General features: G+C 40.0%; 1 protein-coding gene across 1 annotated transcript; it reads right to left on the bottom strand.

The window, feature by feature from the left end:
- Positions 1-4,551: 4,551 nt before the first annotated feature.
- Positions 4,552-17,069, bottom strand: LOC100707056 (protein NLRC3). Its single transcript, XM_025905303.1, has 7 exons — positions 16,951-17,069; positions 16,265-16,402; positions 14,657-14,764; positions 12,035-12,142; positions 10,432-10,667; positions 7,009-8,178; positions 4,552-4,674 (listed from the first exon to the last, which is right to left on the bottom strand). The coding sequence occupies exons 2-6, from the start codon at positions 16,396-16,398 to the stop codon at positions 7,010-7,012; spliced, it is 1,755 nt and encodes a 584-aa protein (XP_025761088.1). The 5' UTR covers positions 16,399-16,402; positions 16,951-17,069; the 3' UTR covers positions 4,552-4,674; position 7,009.
- Between the last annotated feature and the right edge of the window lie 1,125 nt (positions 17,070-18,194).

Raw genomic sequence — 18,194 nt, 5'->3', positions numbered from 1 at the left:
TTTGTAGTAACATAACTGATCTAAAAATCACATAACTTTAAAACCAAGTGGGGAAAAAACAAACATTTTTACTGTAAAAACCACAGACATGCTTAGTGAATGATTTCCATAATGTGAAATGCAAATAGAAATTTCATATTAAAAAAAACTATGCACAAATTTTGTAAACAATAAAGTTATATACAACTATGATCCTAAAACTGCAGTCAATGCATCTGGAGTTTTTTGTATTTTGTTAAAAATACGAAAACTAAAATGAAAGAACAATCACGTGTCACAATAAGAAGGCACACAAACTGTTTGTGCCAGTGCAAAAAAAGACAGAGGAGAACACCACAGTGATAGACCCTGCAGGCCTGACAGCAGGAGGTGTATCACTCCTCCCGTTTTCCACCTGGAGACAGTGTTACACTGCAGTCTTTGGTGTACTCCCTGCCGCTGCAGTCAAAATCTGAGTGCAATCCAACAATGACAGTTTACTGTCATTTAAGGACAGACACAAAGATCGGGGATAATCAAAAATGATCGTGTGTATAACAGTGGTGCTGTTAGAGCAGTTCAATCGGGAGCAATGGCAGTGATCTGCACTTCTTCTCAGTCACTGCTGGATGAAGCTCTTTTCTCCACTCAACTTTCCAGTTGCATGCTCCAGTCACAGACTGCTCCGTTTAATCACTTAGTTTCCACCTGCAGAGAGAAAAAGACAGAGGGGAGATAAATGTGTTTTCTCATCAGTTGTTAGTCAGATTCAGCATATCTAGTATAACAGTGGGGATTTCAGGATTTCAATCACATTCGGAGTAACAGCAGAGCAGCTGTGCAGCACTGCTCCTCTTAGTTCTAGTCCTTTTCAACTCTAGTGTGAATGTTTTGAAGTGGATACACCGTCCTGTGTTTGAGTCCAACCAGTCTCGGTGGGATTGACACACTGAGCTTACATTTTGCACTTTCCTAGACAGTTAGCATCAGCCCCATTTGCTCTATAGATTTCACTCAAGGTACAGTAGTAATAAGATCATTAGACTTGCGATATTTTTATTTGTTTAGAGTAGTTAGTCTGCATATTAACTGTAACAATGATAGTACTGCTGAAAGCAGAACGAAGCGATTCCAACTGTCTGCTGACCTCAGAGTCTCCAGTTTAAAATCTGGGCTGTTCACAAGATCACACAGCTGCTTCACTCCTGAATCCATCAGGTTGTTGTCACAGAGATCCAGTATCCTCAAATGAGAGGGGCTGGACCTCAAAGCAGAGTCGAGAGAAGCACAACTCACAGCTGACAACCTGCACTCCCTCAATCTGAAAACCAAATAAAACATGCAAATTAAATCTCACCACCTGAAAACATTCAGCACTTCACAATATGTTAACATATGAAGAAGGTTCAGAATGTAGATGTTTAGAAAGAGTGAAGCCCCATATGGCTAAAGATAAAAGGTAAACATGATCTAAACACAACAGTCATCTGCTTTTATATGTATTTAAGAGTAAATTACTAGAGAATGGTAAAGTTAGTCAAAAGGTTTCAATTATGAAAATTGTTCTGTTGGTTCAGCGAATGGACTAATTCATTGAAGAAGAAAACTGTATTTACCATGTAGATCCTCAATTTGGCTCATTTTAATATCAGCCTTATGTCTGCAGATTAGCATCAGTATGTGACATTCATCCAAGCACAACTAATACATGGTGACTGACCTCAGAGTCTCCAGTTTACAGCGTGAGCTCTCCAGGAAGCCACACAACTCCATCACTCCTGAATCCTGCAGGTTGTTCCCACTTAGGTCTAGATGCTTCAGATGAGAGGGGTTGGACTTCAGTGCTAAGCCCAAAGACGCACAGTTGATCTTGGACAAGCTGCACCAACTGAGCCTGAAAAGGAGAATGAATTTTGCTCGATAAAGTTAGTTTTTAGTTCTTATGTGGGTCTTTGTGCACAAAGTTCAGGTGTTAAAGCTAAACCTCCCAAACATACTTTGAAAAGCACATTATTTCATACAAATTAATTTGAGCATTTACAGTAAACAGAACGTGCTGCATCTAGAAGCACCAGGTTGAAACTAAAGTTAACCTCAAACACAGCTGTTTGCAATATATAGAAAAGTTGAATAATATACTGCATTAACCTCAGAGTCTTCAGTCTACAGTCTGGGTCCTCCAGGAAACCACACAGCTGCATCACTCCTGAATCCTGTAGCTTGTGATTGTAACTAAGGTCCAGCTCTATCAGATGTGATGGACGGGACTTCAGAGTAGAAATCAGGGAAGCACAGCTGATTTCTGATAACCTACAGAAAACTAACCTTAAAAGAAAGAAAGAAAGTAATTCAGTCTTCACTTAAAGGAAATGTGTATTACACTAAAAACATTGTCCTGTAATAGTGTTTACAATCTTGTCCTTCACTGTAGAAAATCACTGTAGAAGATGAACAATGTAAAAGTGTTTGTAAAGCATAGCAGTCACCTTTGTTAATTGTACACTGTGGTCAAAAGTTTACATGCACTTTATCCTACACTACATCTATTGATTTCTGATATAATTTTAAATATGATCTCTCTCTCTAATAATGGGCTGTGTACCACAGCCTTTAAGGCAGCAGTAAATAACCACTATTTAAGGGTTACAATAAGAGATGACTCATCTGTGTGCGTACCCTGTTATACCTCAGGTCAGTTCTATTCAGTTTTATTTATACAGGGTGGGCCATTTATATGGATACACCGTAATAAAATGGGAATGGTTGGTGATATCAAAGTCCTGTTTGTGGCACATTAGTATATGTGAGGGGGCAAAGTCCTCAAGACGGGTGGTGACCATGGTGGCCATTTAGAAGTCGGCCATCTTGGATACAAGGGTCAGGGGCCATGTGACACATCAAACTTATTGGTAATGTCACAAGAAAAACAACGGTGTCCTTGGTTTCAACGTAACTTTATTCTTTCATGAGTTATTTACAGGTTTGTCTTTGTTCACAGCCATTGACATGTTGAAGAGGTTAACACGTGAGGAGTGGATCTTTTTTTTTCTTTAAAAAAAACCCTGCCACTCACTTTTTCTCTCCATTAAGTGAGTCGTCTTAGACTTAATGTTAATACCTACCTCAGTTGCACTGACTGCCACAGTTCTATGTTGGTGAATGTTGTTAGTTTATTCAAATATTGTGCACTAAATAGCAAAGATGTTTATTAATGCCCCTTGTGTTGTTTAAAGCGGGAGAGTTTACAACAAACTGAAAAAGATACTTGAGTTGCACTGTCACTGTTTACATTTTTTTTTCATAATTATTTATTCTGTAATGTGTTGCATACAACATGCTTTCATTTTAAATAAATGTTCTTAATTCCAAACTAGTCCCTTGTTTGTTTTTGTTAAATTATAGGACTAAAGCTGTTACCTGTAAATTTAAATCATGTTTTTATTAAGTACTCGGTATCGGTATCAGCGAGTACTGAAATGTAAGTACTTGTACTCGTATTCCCAAAAAAGTGGTATCGGTGCATCCCTAATAATAATCCAGGAACCACCACAGCTCAAGCCTTTCAATTAACTGGAAACAACTGGAACACCCATGTCAATGTCCACAATTAAGCCAATTTTATTTTGGTAAGGACTGAGAGGAAAAAGGAAGAAGCCTCTGGTCCAAAATCGACAGTTTCAACATCGACTGAAATTTGCATAGGACTACATGGAAAAACCAAATGGTCAGACAAGACAAAGATTGAACTATAGAGCTAAGGAGTGAAGATGATCCCAACATATTCAACTAGACTTTTGTTGGAATGGATGAAGCGGGCTAACATTACGCTTCCTAAAGCTCCAGCCTAAACCCTATTGAAGACTTTTGCACTAGGCTTTAAAACTAGGTCCATGCCAGCAGATGCACTGTAATATTTCTGCCATGCAGAGTGGTCAAATATCCATTCAGAATGATACCATATACGTGTTTTCAGCTACCAAAGCATCTGGTCAAGATGTACCTTGCTAATGGACATTTAACCAAATATTAGTGGGGTGTGTACGTATTTAAGCCTATAAAGTAGATACACTCTTGAACCTGTGTGGATTTGAGAAAATCCAAATCTCAAACTGCTACACTGAGTACTCAAGCCATTAAAGATGTACGCTGTATCATTCCACCCAAGTAAAAGAACAGTTCAAATAAATAATTAAAAGCCCAAAATAACTATGACTTTGTCTTTTTTAGTTTATGCACACTTTCGACAACAACTGTATGTGGTGTCATTATTCATAAGCATGAATGTGGGTATGTTTCATCTACTCTATTTTAAAAGAGAAAAATTATTTCCCCAACATTATAGCATGATCAGTAAGGAATAGTTAATTAATAACAAAGCTACAAGCTTGCAAATTTATATTTTAAAAGGTAAAATGGTAATTCATACTTAATCACAGTTAAGATTAAAATCCAGTCTCAAAATACATTTCAATGGGCAAAAGTAATTTATAAGAGCAAATACTATGGAGTCAATGACCTCACCTCAGAGTCTTCAGTCTACAGTTTGGACTGTCCAGACCAGTTGATAGTAACGTCACTCCTGAATCATGCAGATGGTTGTTGCTCAGGTCCAGTACTGTCAAATGTGAGGGTTCAGACTTGAGAGCTGAAGCCACAACTTCAAAATGAGGGTCTAAGAGTCCACAGTTATGAAGTCTGTGAACACATATTAATGTAGTTTAATATTAAATTTATTGCAGTGGGCTTTCTAACACCCGGATTGAGATGTTGGGCTAATATCTTAATACAACAAATGTAAAAATGCAATATAGATTAACTGTTATCTGCTGCCATTTATGAAAAAAAAGTAATGAAAAAATTAATTATGAATATTTTTTTTAATTGAATTATCTCACATGTTTGATGCTTAGCTAGATAAAGTTTGGCTTAATGAACAACTCAGATTCTGGAACCAGTCTACCGGAGAAGGGCTGGACTCTGTTCCACTCTGAAGTTTCTCTGATTATAAGACAACTGGCTTATAATCAGGGCAACTTCAGAGTGTGGGCATACCTATTCACTGCAGTGGATGACAGGTTTATTTCCCCGTGCCTTTGTGTCGCTAATGGAAAGCAAATATCAGCCTGGCCTTCTTTAAATCCTTGACTAGGGTTGGTTGAAAATACCCCAGCTATGAACAACCATTTTGCCACTCAGTTGATTTCAATGCTTACGTGGGAGAATGATAGATGTCTTCCTGGATTAGCAGTGATATGGATGCTACACTAGTCTTTTAAAGTAAAGAGTGCAAGAAACACACTGTCAATTTACTGGTGAACATACACTCTGAGTAGTGAACCATGACTTAATTTGCCATAGTGCTGATCAATATGGTGGGATTAAAATTGCAAATAGAATGGCTACTTGGCTAACTGATGCAGTGAATGAAAGGGAGAACACCAATTAGTGTGTCTTGACGCATGCTTGATCATCCGAATGAACAAAATCATTTTCCATAGGAGAACCATTTCATCCCTCAGCCAAGGGACTTCTTCAGACATTTCTCCCACTGACAATGTTACATCCAAAAGAATGAAATCAACTTTTTGAGACGATTCACTGGATTATTCAACGGATTAGTGTGGCCCAGATAGAAAAACAAGAGGCGCAGAGCTGTATTTATACACTCTGGGGGTGGTAATCTGCTACACTGTTATCTAAACTGTTCACTCTTGGAGAAACAAGAAACTTATATGATGGCCTTCATTTATAGAAACATAGATACGTGCATAACCATCCACTTTCAGTAACTGGAGCATATGTAATCACTATGTAATATTAACTGCACAATCACTTCTTTTGACAAAGATGGTGATCTAACTTACATAGCCTTTCTGCAGTTCCTCACTGCTGGGAACAGCCTCAGTCTTCCCTGCTCTGATGTGTTATACTTCCTCAAGTCTAACTCATCCAGAACCTGCTCTGACATCTGCAGCATGTAGGCCAGAGCAGAGCAGTGGATCTCAGATAGCTCCTCCTCTGATCTGTTATCTGACTTGAGGAACATTTGAATGTCCTGATGGACTGAGAGGTCATTCATTTCCATCAGACAGTGGAAAATGTTGATGCTTCTGTCAGGAGAGATTTCCTCACTACTCATTTTCTTCAGGTTTTCGATGACACTCTGGATGGATTTTGAACTGTTGTCCGTCTGACCCAGCAGGCCTCCTAAGAGTCTGTGATTGGAGTCCAGACAGAGGCCATGAAGGAAGCGAACAAACAGGTCCAGGTGGCCATTTTTACTTTGGAGGGATTTCTCCATAACTCTGCCTAGGAAAACTTTCAGTGAACTCTTATCTTCACTGCTTTCATCGTACCTTTCTTTTTCGAAGTAATCATCATTTGTTGATTTATCTTCATCATCCCTATCATACATATCGAGATAATCATCTACATTATAATCATCATGACGATCGTCATCATCATCATCATCATCATCATCATCATCTCTATCATCGTCATAATCATCATCCCCATCATACATATCGAGATAATCATCTACATTATAATCATCATGACGATCGTCATCATCATCATCATCATCTCTATCATCGTCATAATCATCATCTCTATCATCATCATCATGATCATCTATATCATAATCATCATGACAATCGTCATCATCATCATCATCATCATCATCATCTCTATCATCGTCATAATCATCATCTCTATCATCGTCATCATAATCACCTATATTAAAATCATCATGACTATCTCGATCATCATCCTCATCATCATCATAATCTGATTCTTCGTGATTTTCATCTTCATCACTATCATATTTGTTATCACGTCCATTAGTATTTTTCTGCAAATCCTCACTGTTTTCTTTTCCTGGGAAGTCCTGCAGCACCTTGGTCTTCTTATTGGTGTAACAGTGGAACATGTAGACTGCAGCCAGAAACTCCTGAATGCTCAGATGAACAAAGCAGTAAACTGGTTTCTGGAAGATTCCAAACTCCTTTTTGAAGATCTCTGTACATACGCCTCAGTACACTGAGGCCTCTGAGACATCCAGACCACACTGCTTCAAGTCTTCTTGGTAGAACAGGATATTTCCTTTCTCCAGATGTTCATATGCTAGCCTCCCCAGCTTCAGAAGAACTTCCCTGTCAGCCTCCATCAGCTCCTGTGGACTTGTCTCAACAAACAATTTCTCATGTCCCTCATGGTATTTGTTCTTCTTCCTCTTTGTCTGAACCAGCAGGAAGTGTGAGTACATGTCAGTCAGGGTCTTGGGCAGCTCTCCTCTCTGCTCTGTAGTCAACATGTGCTCCAGAACTGTAGCAGTGATCCAGCAGAACACTGGGATTCTACACATGATGTGGAGGCTCCTGGATGTCTTCATGTGGGAGATGATTCTGCTGGACAGCTCTTCATCACTGAATCTCCTCCTGAAGTACTCCTCCTTCTGGGCATCAGTGAAGCCTCGTACTTCTGTTACCCTGTCAACACATGTAGGAGGAATCTGATTGGCTGCTGCGGGTCGGGAAGTTATCCAGATGAGAGCCGAGGGAAGCAGATTCCCCTCGATGAGGTTTGTCAGCAGCTCACTGACTGATGACTTCTGTGTGACATCAGACACAAGCTTCATGTTGGTGAAATCCAACAAAAATCTGCTTTCATCCAGGCCGTCAAAGATGAACAAAAGATTGCACATAGTGAGCTGCTCTGCTGTGACGCTCTGTAATGTTGGATAGAAAACATGGATCAGCTCCAGGAGACTGTACTGCTCATCTCTGACCAAGTTCAGCTCCCTGAATGAAAGCAGAACCACCACACTGATGTGTTGGTTCTCCAAGCCCTCTGCCCAGTCCAGAGTGAACTTCTGCACTGAGAAGGTTTTTCCAACACCAGCGAAGCCATTCGTCAGAACCACTCTGATGGGTCTCTGTTTATCAGGCAAGGCTTTAAAGATGTCCTGGCACCTGATTGGAGTGTCATGGAGAGCGTCTATTTTGGAAGCCGTCTCCAGCTGCCTCACCTCATGTTGGATACGAACCTCTTCACTCTGTCCCTCTGTGATGTAGAGCTCAGTGTAGATCTTGTTGAGGAGAGTTTTAGGTCCCGTTTCATCAGTTCCTTCAAGCACATGTTGACACCGTCTCTTCAAACTGATTTTATGTTCATCTGAAACCTCCTGTAAACCAACATTTGCTGAAAGACAGAAATGTGATACCGTCATCCTTTTCTGGAGCCATAACTCCTCTAAAATGAGTTATTTTTTCTTTCCATAATTAAACAATTTTGTTAGAAGACATAAAATAAATACAATTTTCCTATCAGTCTGCAGGGGGTCTACCAGTGTTTGTGATACATGAAAACGCAGAAACAGCAGACCGATCACTGCCTCAGTTCCTTCATCACTACATTTTTGAGGACTGCATTGTTTAAGAAGCAGAAAATAGCCATCTGTTGTCGTGGATTTCTGCTTTTAAAAACTACCGAAATCCTTCAGGAAAATATTCAGAATCTTGGTGTTTAACAGTCTAATAAATATCAAACTAAATAAATAAATAAATAAACTCCTCAGTGAATTGCCATCTTATTGCAGTGAATGGGTACTGTGTTTTCAACATTGGTTCGGGGTTCCCACCCTGAAATCAGGCCACAAGAGAATAAGGACGAACAGCCTGCCTGACCTGATTCTGAGAAGTTTTCTGTTATCAGACGTCTGTGCTAACGGCAGTTTGCACATAATAAACACAAATTTCAAGCATAAGGGTGTTCATAAGAGATGCATGTGACCAGGACACCCCTGGTGGCAGGTTGATGATTGATTTTGTAGTTTTATCATCAGATCTGCAGCCATTTGTTCTGGACACTCAGCTAAAGCGTGAAGCAGAAATGTTAACTGATCACCACCTGGTAATATGCTCATCAATCAGGTGGTGGGCAAAAGACTGGACAGATCTGGTGTACCCAAACATATAGTCATGGTGTACTGGGAACATCTGGCAGGGGAAGCCATCCGTTGGGAATATTGAGTCAGAGTGGACTGTGTTCCACACCTCATTGATGGCTGTCATGCAACACTTTCTCACTCCTAAAGTGTAACATTTTACAATAGGTGACAAATTGTCAACATATTACGCTTCCGGGCACCTAACACGTCCCTAAACGACGAGATCGGAAAAAAAAAAAAAAAAAAAAATCAGGAAACATGAGAACCGTTTGGAATCAATCTGCATGTGTTCATTCATTTTCAATTTCTATCGTTTCTATCATATATCGTTTATATCGCCCACCACTGCTTTGTATTAATGCCAGGTGTTTACCTTAAAATATTAAGCTCCTCGAGGTGACTGTTGCTATGATTTGGTGATATATAAATAAAATTGAATTAAATTTAATAGATATGAGGCCATTTGAGAGTGATTCTGAGTACAGATGTTGCTCCACATAGAAAGGAGCCAGTTTTAGTAGGTTGGGCATCTGACTAGGATCAGGAGGTAGGAGCTCCTCTACCCCTCCTAGGGGATGTGTTTTGGGCATATCCTTATGGCAGAGGGTTCCTGGACTCATTGGAGAGATTATATGTCTCAGCTGGCTTGAGAACAACTTAGTGTCTCCTCCAGTTTCATGAACCTGAAATGTTGGATTATTTCAAAACATAAAGCTAAGCAGTCACATTAGAAAAGGTTCTGTCACTCTGTTCAATTAAAAATGAAAGTGAAGTTTAGAATTTATTTCTTGGAGCAAATGCTGCTTGTTCTAGTTTTCCTGCTCTCCACACACAGAGAACCACCAGCATTCTAAAAGAATCAGTATGTTTATGCATTGGCACAACTGCATAGGTTCCATACCCAAAATATTACATTCTACAACCAAATATGATAGCATGAATCCCACTAAAATATTTATATGAAGAAAAGGAGTTCTATTATAAAACAAAAAAATAATACTTTTTTGAACATCTGTGCCGCAGTAATTATATTTCATCCATTTATCCACTCGCTTCCATTTATCCTTTTCAGGGTCATGGGGGAGCTGGAGCCTATCCCAGCGGTCATAGGGTGAGAGGCAGGGTACACTCTGGACAGGTCGCCAGTCTGTCTAACACACAGGGACAGACAACCATTCGCCCTCACATTCACACCTATGGGCAATTTGAACATTCAATTAACCTATATTTGTATGCTAATCAATAAATCAATTAAATCAATAAATCCCCACAAATTGCATGTCTTTGGACTGTGGGAGGAAGCCGGAGAACCCACGCAAACATGGAGAGAACATGCAAACTCCACACAGAAAGACCCAGGCCTGATGGTGGAATTGAACTCAGGACCTCCTTGCTGTGCGCTAACATTGCTAACCACCGTGCCACCGTGCTGCTGTGGAGAAATGTTAATATTTCCATTAGGTTTTTAGAAATGAGTCCATCAGCAGACAGCTGTTCAGTCTTACTTTGTACACAGCTGCTCTGATTAGCTGTCTGTAGTCCAGCTCTGGTTCTGGATCTTTTTCCACACTGGGGACAAGAGGAGTCTTCTGATGAAGCCAGCTGGTCCCAGTATGCAGAAATGCACTGTCTGCAGAACCAGTGTCCACAACTGGTAGAGACTGGATCCTTCAGGACGTCCTGACACACAGCACAGCAGGACAGCTGCTCCTCCTCACATACACCACTCCTTTTCCTCTTTCTTTGAACACATTTCTTTATTAGTAAAACATCCAGATTTGACATTATAATGCATTCTAACAGCCTTTAACTAACCTTTATTCTCACAGCATGGTGAGCTTTAGATGTAAATAAAATTAAAGAAAATTCTCATGGAAACAATATTTAAAACTTCAGATATTTATTTAATAAAACATAAAAACATTATCCTGGCTTCTCCCTCTGACACAATTTTCACGTACACACACACACACACACACACACACACACACACACACACACAGTGGGAAGAAAACAAAATTGTATGTCTGGCATGTACAAATTACAAATCAAATTCTTGTGCAGGATAAGAACATCGTTATGATCCAGAATCATGTCTGCTCTTTTTTTGTCTCCTCCCATAAGAGGAGTAGACCAAGTTGTGTGGTTTGTATTGTAAGCCACCAATTATTTTTGCAAATAGCTAATTGTGAATATTACATTGTATATAATTGAGCGCCGCAACAGTGAAAAGCTTTTTTTTTGTTGAACTTTTTTCTCCTTATTGGTTAATGGCTTTGTTTAGAGGTTTGTCTTCTGTTTGTTTTTATGTTTGGTTAGGTAACACTAGGCAATATTAGAGACTTTTGTTTCTTGTTTTGGCATTTTTCTCACTACTGACCCTGACAAACTGCTGAATGACCTTTTGATTTGCTGTGTTGCTGCCCTTTTCTTGGGTGTGGTTGGAGTTGGGAGTTGTGCATCATGTTATGTCCAGGTTACCCCTAGGATGGGAACTTAACATTAATGAGGCACATTCCCTGAAAAAGATGAGTCATTCTAACACTCTTTCACTGAGGTTTCTTGTGGGAAAGAGAAAAGAGAAAGAGGCAAAGCTGTCAATTTACTGGTCACTCTACTGATCAATTTCCAACTCCAACCTGTGGCCACAAAGCTGAAGGTAGGGACAGAAAGAACAAGCTTGCAGAAGCATCACCCAAAAAAGATGAACACCCTATGGTGTTTCACAGTCCAGCCTTATGCCCCCTTTCCACTATCACCTGCTCGGCTCAACTTTTCGACTCTACTCCACTGTGCTATGATAGTTTTCCATAACAACAACTGAGTAAAACTTCAATGTGGGTGGGCTTATTATAGCAATGCAGCCCAAAAGTCCCATGATGTTCTTTGTATGTGACACAAACCTAAGACAACAATGGAGGACATCGAGGCGATGGTATACCTGTGTTAACTGATGGTAAATGTCTGCACCACATCATTGCACTATAGTGTTGGTTTGTGTGTAACCATTTTCCTTTTTGTTGGGTTTAAAAAAAACCCCAAAACAAAACAAAAAATTGTATATTTGCTTGTTGTAGAGGAATCACTCTCATGACATCAGGTTCTTACTTTGTGTCTGAAGATCCAAGTTCATTACTGAAGTATGGAGCTTCTTCTTTGGACGAGTCACTCTTCATAGACATACAGCTGGATACCTGATATGCTTTTCTCTGATCTCTGCAAACAAAGATATTTTTATTAATTTCACTTAAAAATAAGATTTTTCCTCAAAGTTAGATGGACAGACTAGAGTTCATGGAACAGAAGAGCAGCAGGTAGTGCTGGTACTGCAGTCGAGTTGTTTCTTTTTCTCTCAACTCTTTCTCTGGTGAATAAAAACAGAATTAACTTTGCGAATGTCATCTACTTAATAAAAGTGTGAATCACAATGCAGTCAGCCACCTGTGGAACACATCATAGATGCTAGGCAATCTAAGCAGTATAGACTGCATATTCCCTGGTGGTGTCACTCGACTTGGTATTGCCTCTGTCTCTTCCTGTTCCAATAAACAGAGTTGTGAATAGCTTATTTGTATGGTTCATTTAATTAAAAACTCTTTCCTAATGTAATCTTCATGTGCTTTATCCAAAGACCAAACACAATTGAATCACCTACTAATTATATCTTAGTCTTAGCTTAGCTCATAGTCAACTCACTAGCAGCATGGCCTATTCCCCTGTCGCTGCTTCACGTTCCTGCTCTGTGTGTAAAATGTTTAGTTATTCCTCAGCTTCTTTTAGTTAATTCTGGTAGTTCTAATAAATGTAGCCTTTTTCAGCTCTGGAGGCCAGGACCAATGACTTGGAGACCCAGCTCCGAACCTTTGAAAAACACATGGCCAGCCAGGCCCCTGAGTAAAGGTGAGAAGGGGGCATAGGGGCCAGAGTAGGAGACATTAAGAAAAGGAAGGTCACTCCTCTGGTCCCCTTCCCAGTTGGATCAGGAGTGACACATTTAGCTGCATGTTCTCCTTAAATTGCTGGTGGTCTAAGTGGTGTCCAAAAAACAATGTGGGCTTTGTAAATAATTGGGAAACTTTCTAGGGAAAGGCTTGTCTTGTTAAAACAGTCGACATCCAAAGCTGGCTTTGGATTAACTCATGAAATGAAGAGGGAATTCTGGGCTTGGTAATATCCTGCTCTAACCAGGTTTCTGTGCGGCGGAATGTGGTGCCAGCGTGTGGGATGGTGCCAGTGTGTATGGCTTGCAATAAGACTTTAAGAGTTCAAGACTTCAGGCTGCCATTGCCAGCAAAGAGTTTTCATCCAAGTATTAGAAATTAACATTTTATTTTCAGTTATATAATTTGTCCAATGACTTTAGAGCCCCTGAAATTGTGGGATTGTGTTAGAAAATGCTTTAGTTTCTAATATTTTAATGCAATCTTTTCATTAAATCTATATTCTCTCTCTCTCTCTGCTGCTTTTGACCAGTTTGAGACGTGAGTCATTTGAATCAGGCCTATTTCCAGACTTGCTTTTCTTTCTTCTGGAAAAATGTGTTTACAGTCAAATGATGTCCTTGAGGTTTAAGTCTGGATTAAGTCTCTTCATAGAACAGAAGCTGCACCATTGACAATTTTTATGACAGCCTCCTGGCTACAGATTCAGGGGTGGGATCTAAGTTCTCTTAGACTAAACAGCTGCTTTTGACCCAGTGAATCATAATATTCTAATGTCACTATGTTGGGATTCATGCCACTACTCTGGAGGGGTTCAGATCATACCTGTCTCTGAGAACTTTTTGAGTTCATCTTTAAGATTTCAGATCTTCTGCTCCCTTATCTTGTGGGGTTCCACAGGGCTCAATACTTGGGCCTCTGTTTTCTCTGTACCTATTGCTACTTGGTTCCATTCTTAGAAAGCACAAATGGCTTTCTATTGTTATACAGATGATTCTAAGATTTATGTACCCCTAAATCAGATGGTTGCCTACAACAGAGTTAAGCTGAGTACCTCAAGAAAACTTAAGCATGAATGGCTTTAAAAAATAATAAATAAATACATTGGACATTCAGATTCATGTCGTGGTGAAATCTGGCTTCTTTCAACTAAGATAATCAGCTAAAATAAATTCCATTCCAACAAAAGACCACTTTAATACAGTAATTCAAGCCTTTATCACAACTTGGTTTACCATAACTTAACTCTTTGAGCTGCTGCACTTGTACCGTCCTTCCCAGTCACTCAGATCAGCTGACTAACTGCTCTTGGATGTGTGAGGATCAGATGAGTCATGGCATTGCCATACTGGGTCCATGATTGTGGAATTGATTGCCATTTCAGATTTCCTCTTCACTGACAATTTTAAAATCCCTTCTTAAAACCTACCTCTTCAGCTTTGTGTTTGACCCAGTTTGACAAGCTAATGTTCATTTATTTTACCTTTTTATACTTTTGTTTTACTCATGTTTAACTGTACCTTGTACTGTATTACTGCATTTTGCATTTTAATTTTATTGATTGTATAGTTTATTTTACATTTGTTTTATTTAGTTATTAAAAGTGTATTTTGATGCATTTCTATTCTTTTTTCCCTTGAGCACTTTGTTCAGTGGTTATTGCTTTTAAAGTGATTTATAAATAATCTTGGCATAAATCAATGAAGAGAGACCTATTGTTTCATAGTTATCCACTCTAACTTTTGATCTCTGCAGAAGATGATTACTCAGTTCTGAAATTAGTTCTTACCCTGTGTCAGAGGGTCCAAGTTCATTACTGGAGTATGGAGATTCTTCTTTAGACTTGTCACTCTTGATAGACACAGAGCTGGATACTGGATATGGTATTTTCTGATTTCTGCAAAAACAACCATGTTTTCATTCATTTCACGCAAAAAACTCATCGATTACCATTCAAATGTCTGTGAATGAATATCTGATCGTTACTGAGGAAAAGATGGTACACCAAAAGTGGCTTGGGTTTTTTGCTACGTAGAACTAAGGCTGCCACAAACGATTATTTTGATAGTCGACTAGTCACCTTTTATTTTTGTGATTAGTCGACTAATCAGATCATGCACCCATTGGACATAAAACGTACAGCTCATTGCACCAGCACGCATCTGCTCTTATATAACTATCATTAGCTTACAGCTTGAAGTGTTTAAGGTATGTGCTAACTTCTCATCTCACACTTCTGTTTAATCCATTTTCTGTTTGCCGTTTATTCAGTTGTGTAAAAACTAGAACTTTAATCTCAGCCAAACCGATTTACTCAGGAACAAATAAAACACTGAAAAAAGCCAAACAATAACATTTTTATGTTATCCAAACTATATCATGTTTAACCTGGGTAGCGAAAGACAGCGGTGGGTTTGAAAACGATTTGCTGGGAGTTCGGTGTTCTCACCAGCTCTAGTACCCCAGCTAGATGGTAAATGGTAAATATTTATTTGTATTTATACAGCGCTTTACTAGTCCCTAAGGACCCCAAAGCGCTTTACATATCCAGTCATTCACCCATTCACACACACATTCACACACTGGTGATGGCAAGCTACATTGTAGCTACAGCCACCCTGGGGCGCACTGACAGAGGCGAGGCTGCCGGACATTGGCGCCACCGGGCCCTCTGACCACCACCAGTAGGCAACGGGTGAAGTGTCTTGCCCAAGAACACAACGACCAAGGCGACCTTCCGATTACAAGGCGAACGCCCAACTCTTGAGCCACGATCGCCCTAGCTATCGAGCTGGTGGTTAACGGACGTCTCCGAAAACGTCAGAGCGCTTTTGAAAATATGTGGTGTCTTGAGAAACTGAGCAGATATTTGAGGTTTACACAGTTACATTGCAGCAGCTGCAAGCCGGGCGACAGTGATCGCAAAGAAATGAAGCATGTTGTGGAATATGAGGAAAGCCACGCTCCACTTCCACACCATTTATTCATTAGTGCGGAATTGGAGATTGGACCACATCCGTAGAAACAGCAAAGCTGTGTTCTTGTATTTCCATCATTTACTTAATTGCTTAAATCAAATTACATCAAAAACTTCTGACACAACTTCATCTACTTCCAAGGTGCATGGAGAGGATGAAAGAATTCACAATGCAGGAACTCCAGCAACACTTGAGGGACGACCCTGATGGAGGCCACAATCTGAAACGCATTGGTCAATTATTAAAGTTGTTGATCTTCCCTCAAGTGTTGCTGGAGTTCCTGCATTGTGAATTCAAATTACATACAACAATACAAATATTTGTAGGAAATATTTTAACATAAAGTTAACCATTGAGAACAAAAAATGAATAGAAATAATGAACATAAATCGTAAAGGAGTTAGCAGTAGTTCTCTTACCTTTTGTCTCCAGATCCAGGTTCAATACTGAAGGTTAGGAAATTTCCTTTGGACTGTTCACTCTTTATGGGCAGACTGCTAGACCCTGCAGACTCTGGTTTATCTGTCTCTTCCTCTACAGGAACACTCATCATGAATCTGAGAAGCAAACCACAAACACTGACGGTGAACTCAGAACAAAGTGCCAGTACAAGCAAGTCTGTTAAGTCAAACAAACAGGAAGAAAATGAAGCGCCACACCCCAGAACTGAAGAAGCTGAAGGGTCGTCAAGCAACCTAAAGAAGTCCAGACACTTTTCTTTCCAAGCTCCTTAGACGAAGCGCCACACGCACAATATCCTGCTTTTATTTTGGCGCGTCTCACTTCTCTTCCTTTTTGTACCTGTATGGTTATGCAGGCTACGGTTCAATATGCGGTTGAGATTCATCATGCTTTTAGTGCACCTCGTAAATTCGGTGAACTATACTGCGCAGCAGCTGGACAGTGTAGTGGGAAGACCAGACACCTGTGGAGCGGAAATCACAAGTCCTGGCTAAGCCCTCCATGCCAAACATCCAAGCCCTGCAGGCTTCGCCCGCAACTCTGTACGATTGTATATATGATCAATAAAGCTCGTTTCCTCTTCCATAAGACTTCCCTGACTTAGAGGCTGGCAGGAAAACAAGACTGTTGTGTTAACACCCACCTTGCCTCGGCTTCACATTTCCTGCTTCTGCTCTCATGCGTACTTATGATTAGTGATGTGACGTTCGAGGCTTCGAAGCTTGTGTCGAGTAATGGAGGGGGCGTTTCCGCGATGCGCGTAACGAGCAATGACTGCAGAAAACAGTCGACGGTAACGAGGCTCGCTTCACTTATGGGAGGAGCTGAAAATGATGACATCGCTGCCCGGCTGTACCACGTGACTGGTTCATGAAGTGGTTCGAACTTTGCCGCGAGCTATGACAGCGATATAAACCCCTCAGACTTCATTCAAAATGTGGGTGTTTGATGGAGAGTTACGGTTAGTGAGAGTTTGGAGACAGTTTGGAGGTTTATGACAGTGAGGAGAGAAAGTCAGGAGAGGATGGAGCCAGCTAAGAAGAGGAGGATGTCCTCCCCTTTGTGGGAACATTTTGATCTTATTCCTCCCAACAAGGTATGTACATTTCTACAGATGATGTATTTTCATAATACTGATGGTGCAATACAATGTATGTTAAGCTGTCTTTACTTTTGTAAAAGGTGAAGTGTTTGCTATGTGCCAGGGAGCTGGGATATAACAACAACACCTCACCCATGCTCAGGTGCTACAGAGCTTATGAGAATAAGGGGAACACCGATTGTGGAGCAAGACCAGGTGAGCCATCAAATGCCATGATAACATAGCATGCAGTAATGTTACTAAATGATATAACAATATTAAACAACTGTAATAAGTTATGTGTGCTATTTATATTTGTGCTTTGTTTTTATTGTCTTTCTTCAGGAGAACAATCTCAAATAGATGAAGACCTGGTTAGCATGGTGACTGAGGACTCCCAGCCATTTAGCATTGTGGAGGACAAAGGATTTAAAAGATTTGTTAAATCATTAAATCCTAGATATGTTCTCCCCACTAAAAAGGCCATAAAAGCAGTGACAATTTAGTGTAGCTGTCCATACCTCAACGTTACAAAAGCACCACCACTGTCCACACCCCAACCACACCTCACTTCACAGTAAATGATCCATTTTAAGCATTTCCAAATGATCATTTTCCATACTCCCAGTATAAATATACACAGTATACTGCCATCACTACAATATACATGTTTTACACACTCCTTTTGTTGTTGACATTTACAGGCTGTGTGCAAAATGCCACACTGTTCAAATTCATGCCAACTAATATTTTTACGTCCAGTAGATGTCCTACTAGAGCAAATGAAGCTTCAAGACGCTTTGTGC

Source organism: Oreochromis niloticus, linkage group LG3 (assembly GCF_001858045.2).
Source record: "Oreochromis niloticus isolate F11D_XX linkage group LG3, O_niloticus_UMD_NMBU, whole genome shotgun sequence".
In the NCBI taxonomy this organism is placed as follows: domain Eukaryota; kingdom Metazoa; phylum Chordata; class Actinopteri; order Cichliformes; family Cichlidae; genus Oreochromis; species Oreochromis niloticus.
The sequence above is the reverse complement of the archived record's forward strand: the minus strand, read 5'-3'. Positions and strand labels throughout refer to the sequence as shown.

Bases quoted from the DNA above. Each gene is read 5' to 3' on its own strand.
- LOC100707056 (XM_025905303.1), bottom strand. From the start codon at position 16,398: ATGATGAGTGTTCCTGTAGAGGAAGAGACAGATAAACCAGAGTCTGCA. The intron at 12,143-14,656 runs GTAAGAACTAAT...CTTTGTTTGCAG, and splicing joins CTTGGACCCTCTGACACAGG to AGATCAGAGAAAAGCATATC. The intron at 8,179-10,431 runs GTAAGACTGAAC...TCTGTCTTTCAG, and splicing joins TCAGAGCAGCTGTGTACAAA to CAAATGTTGGTTTACAGGAG.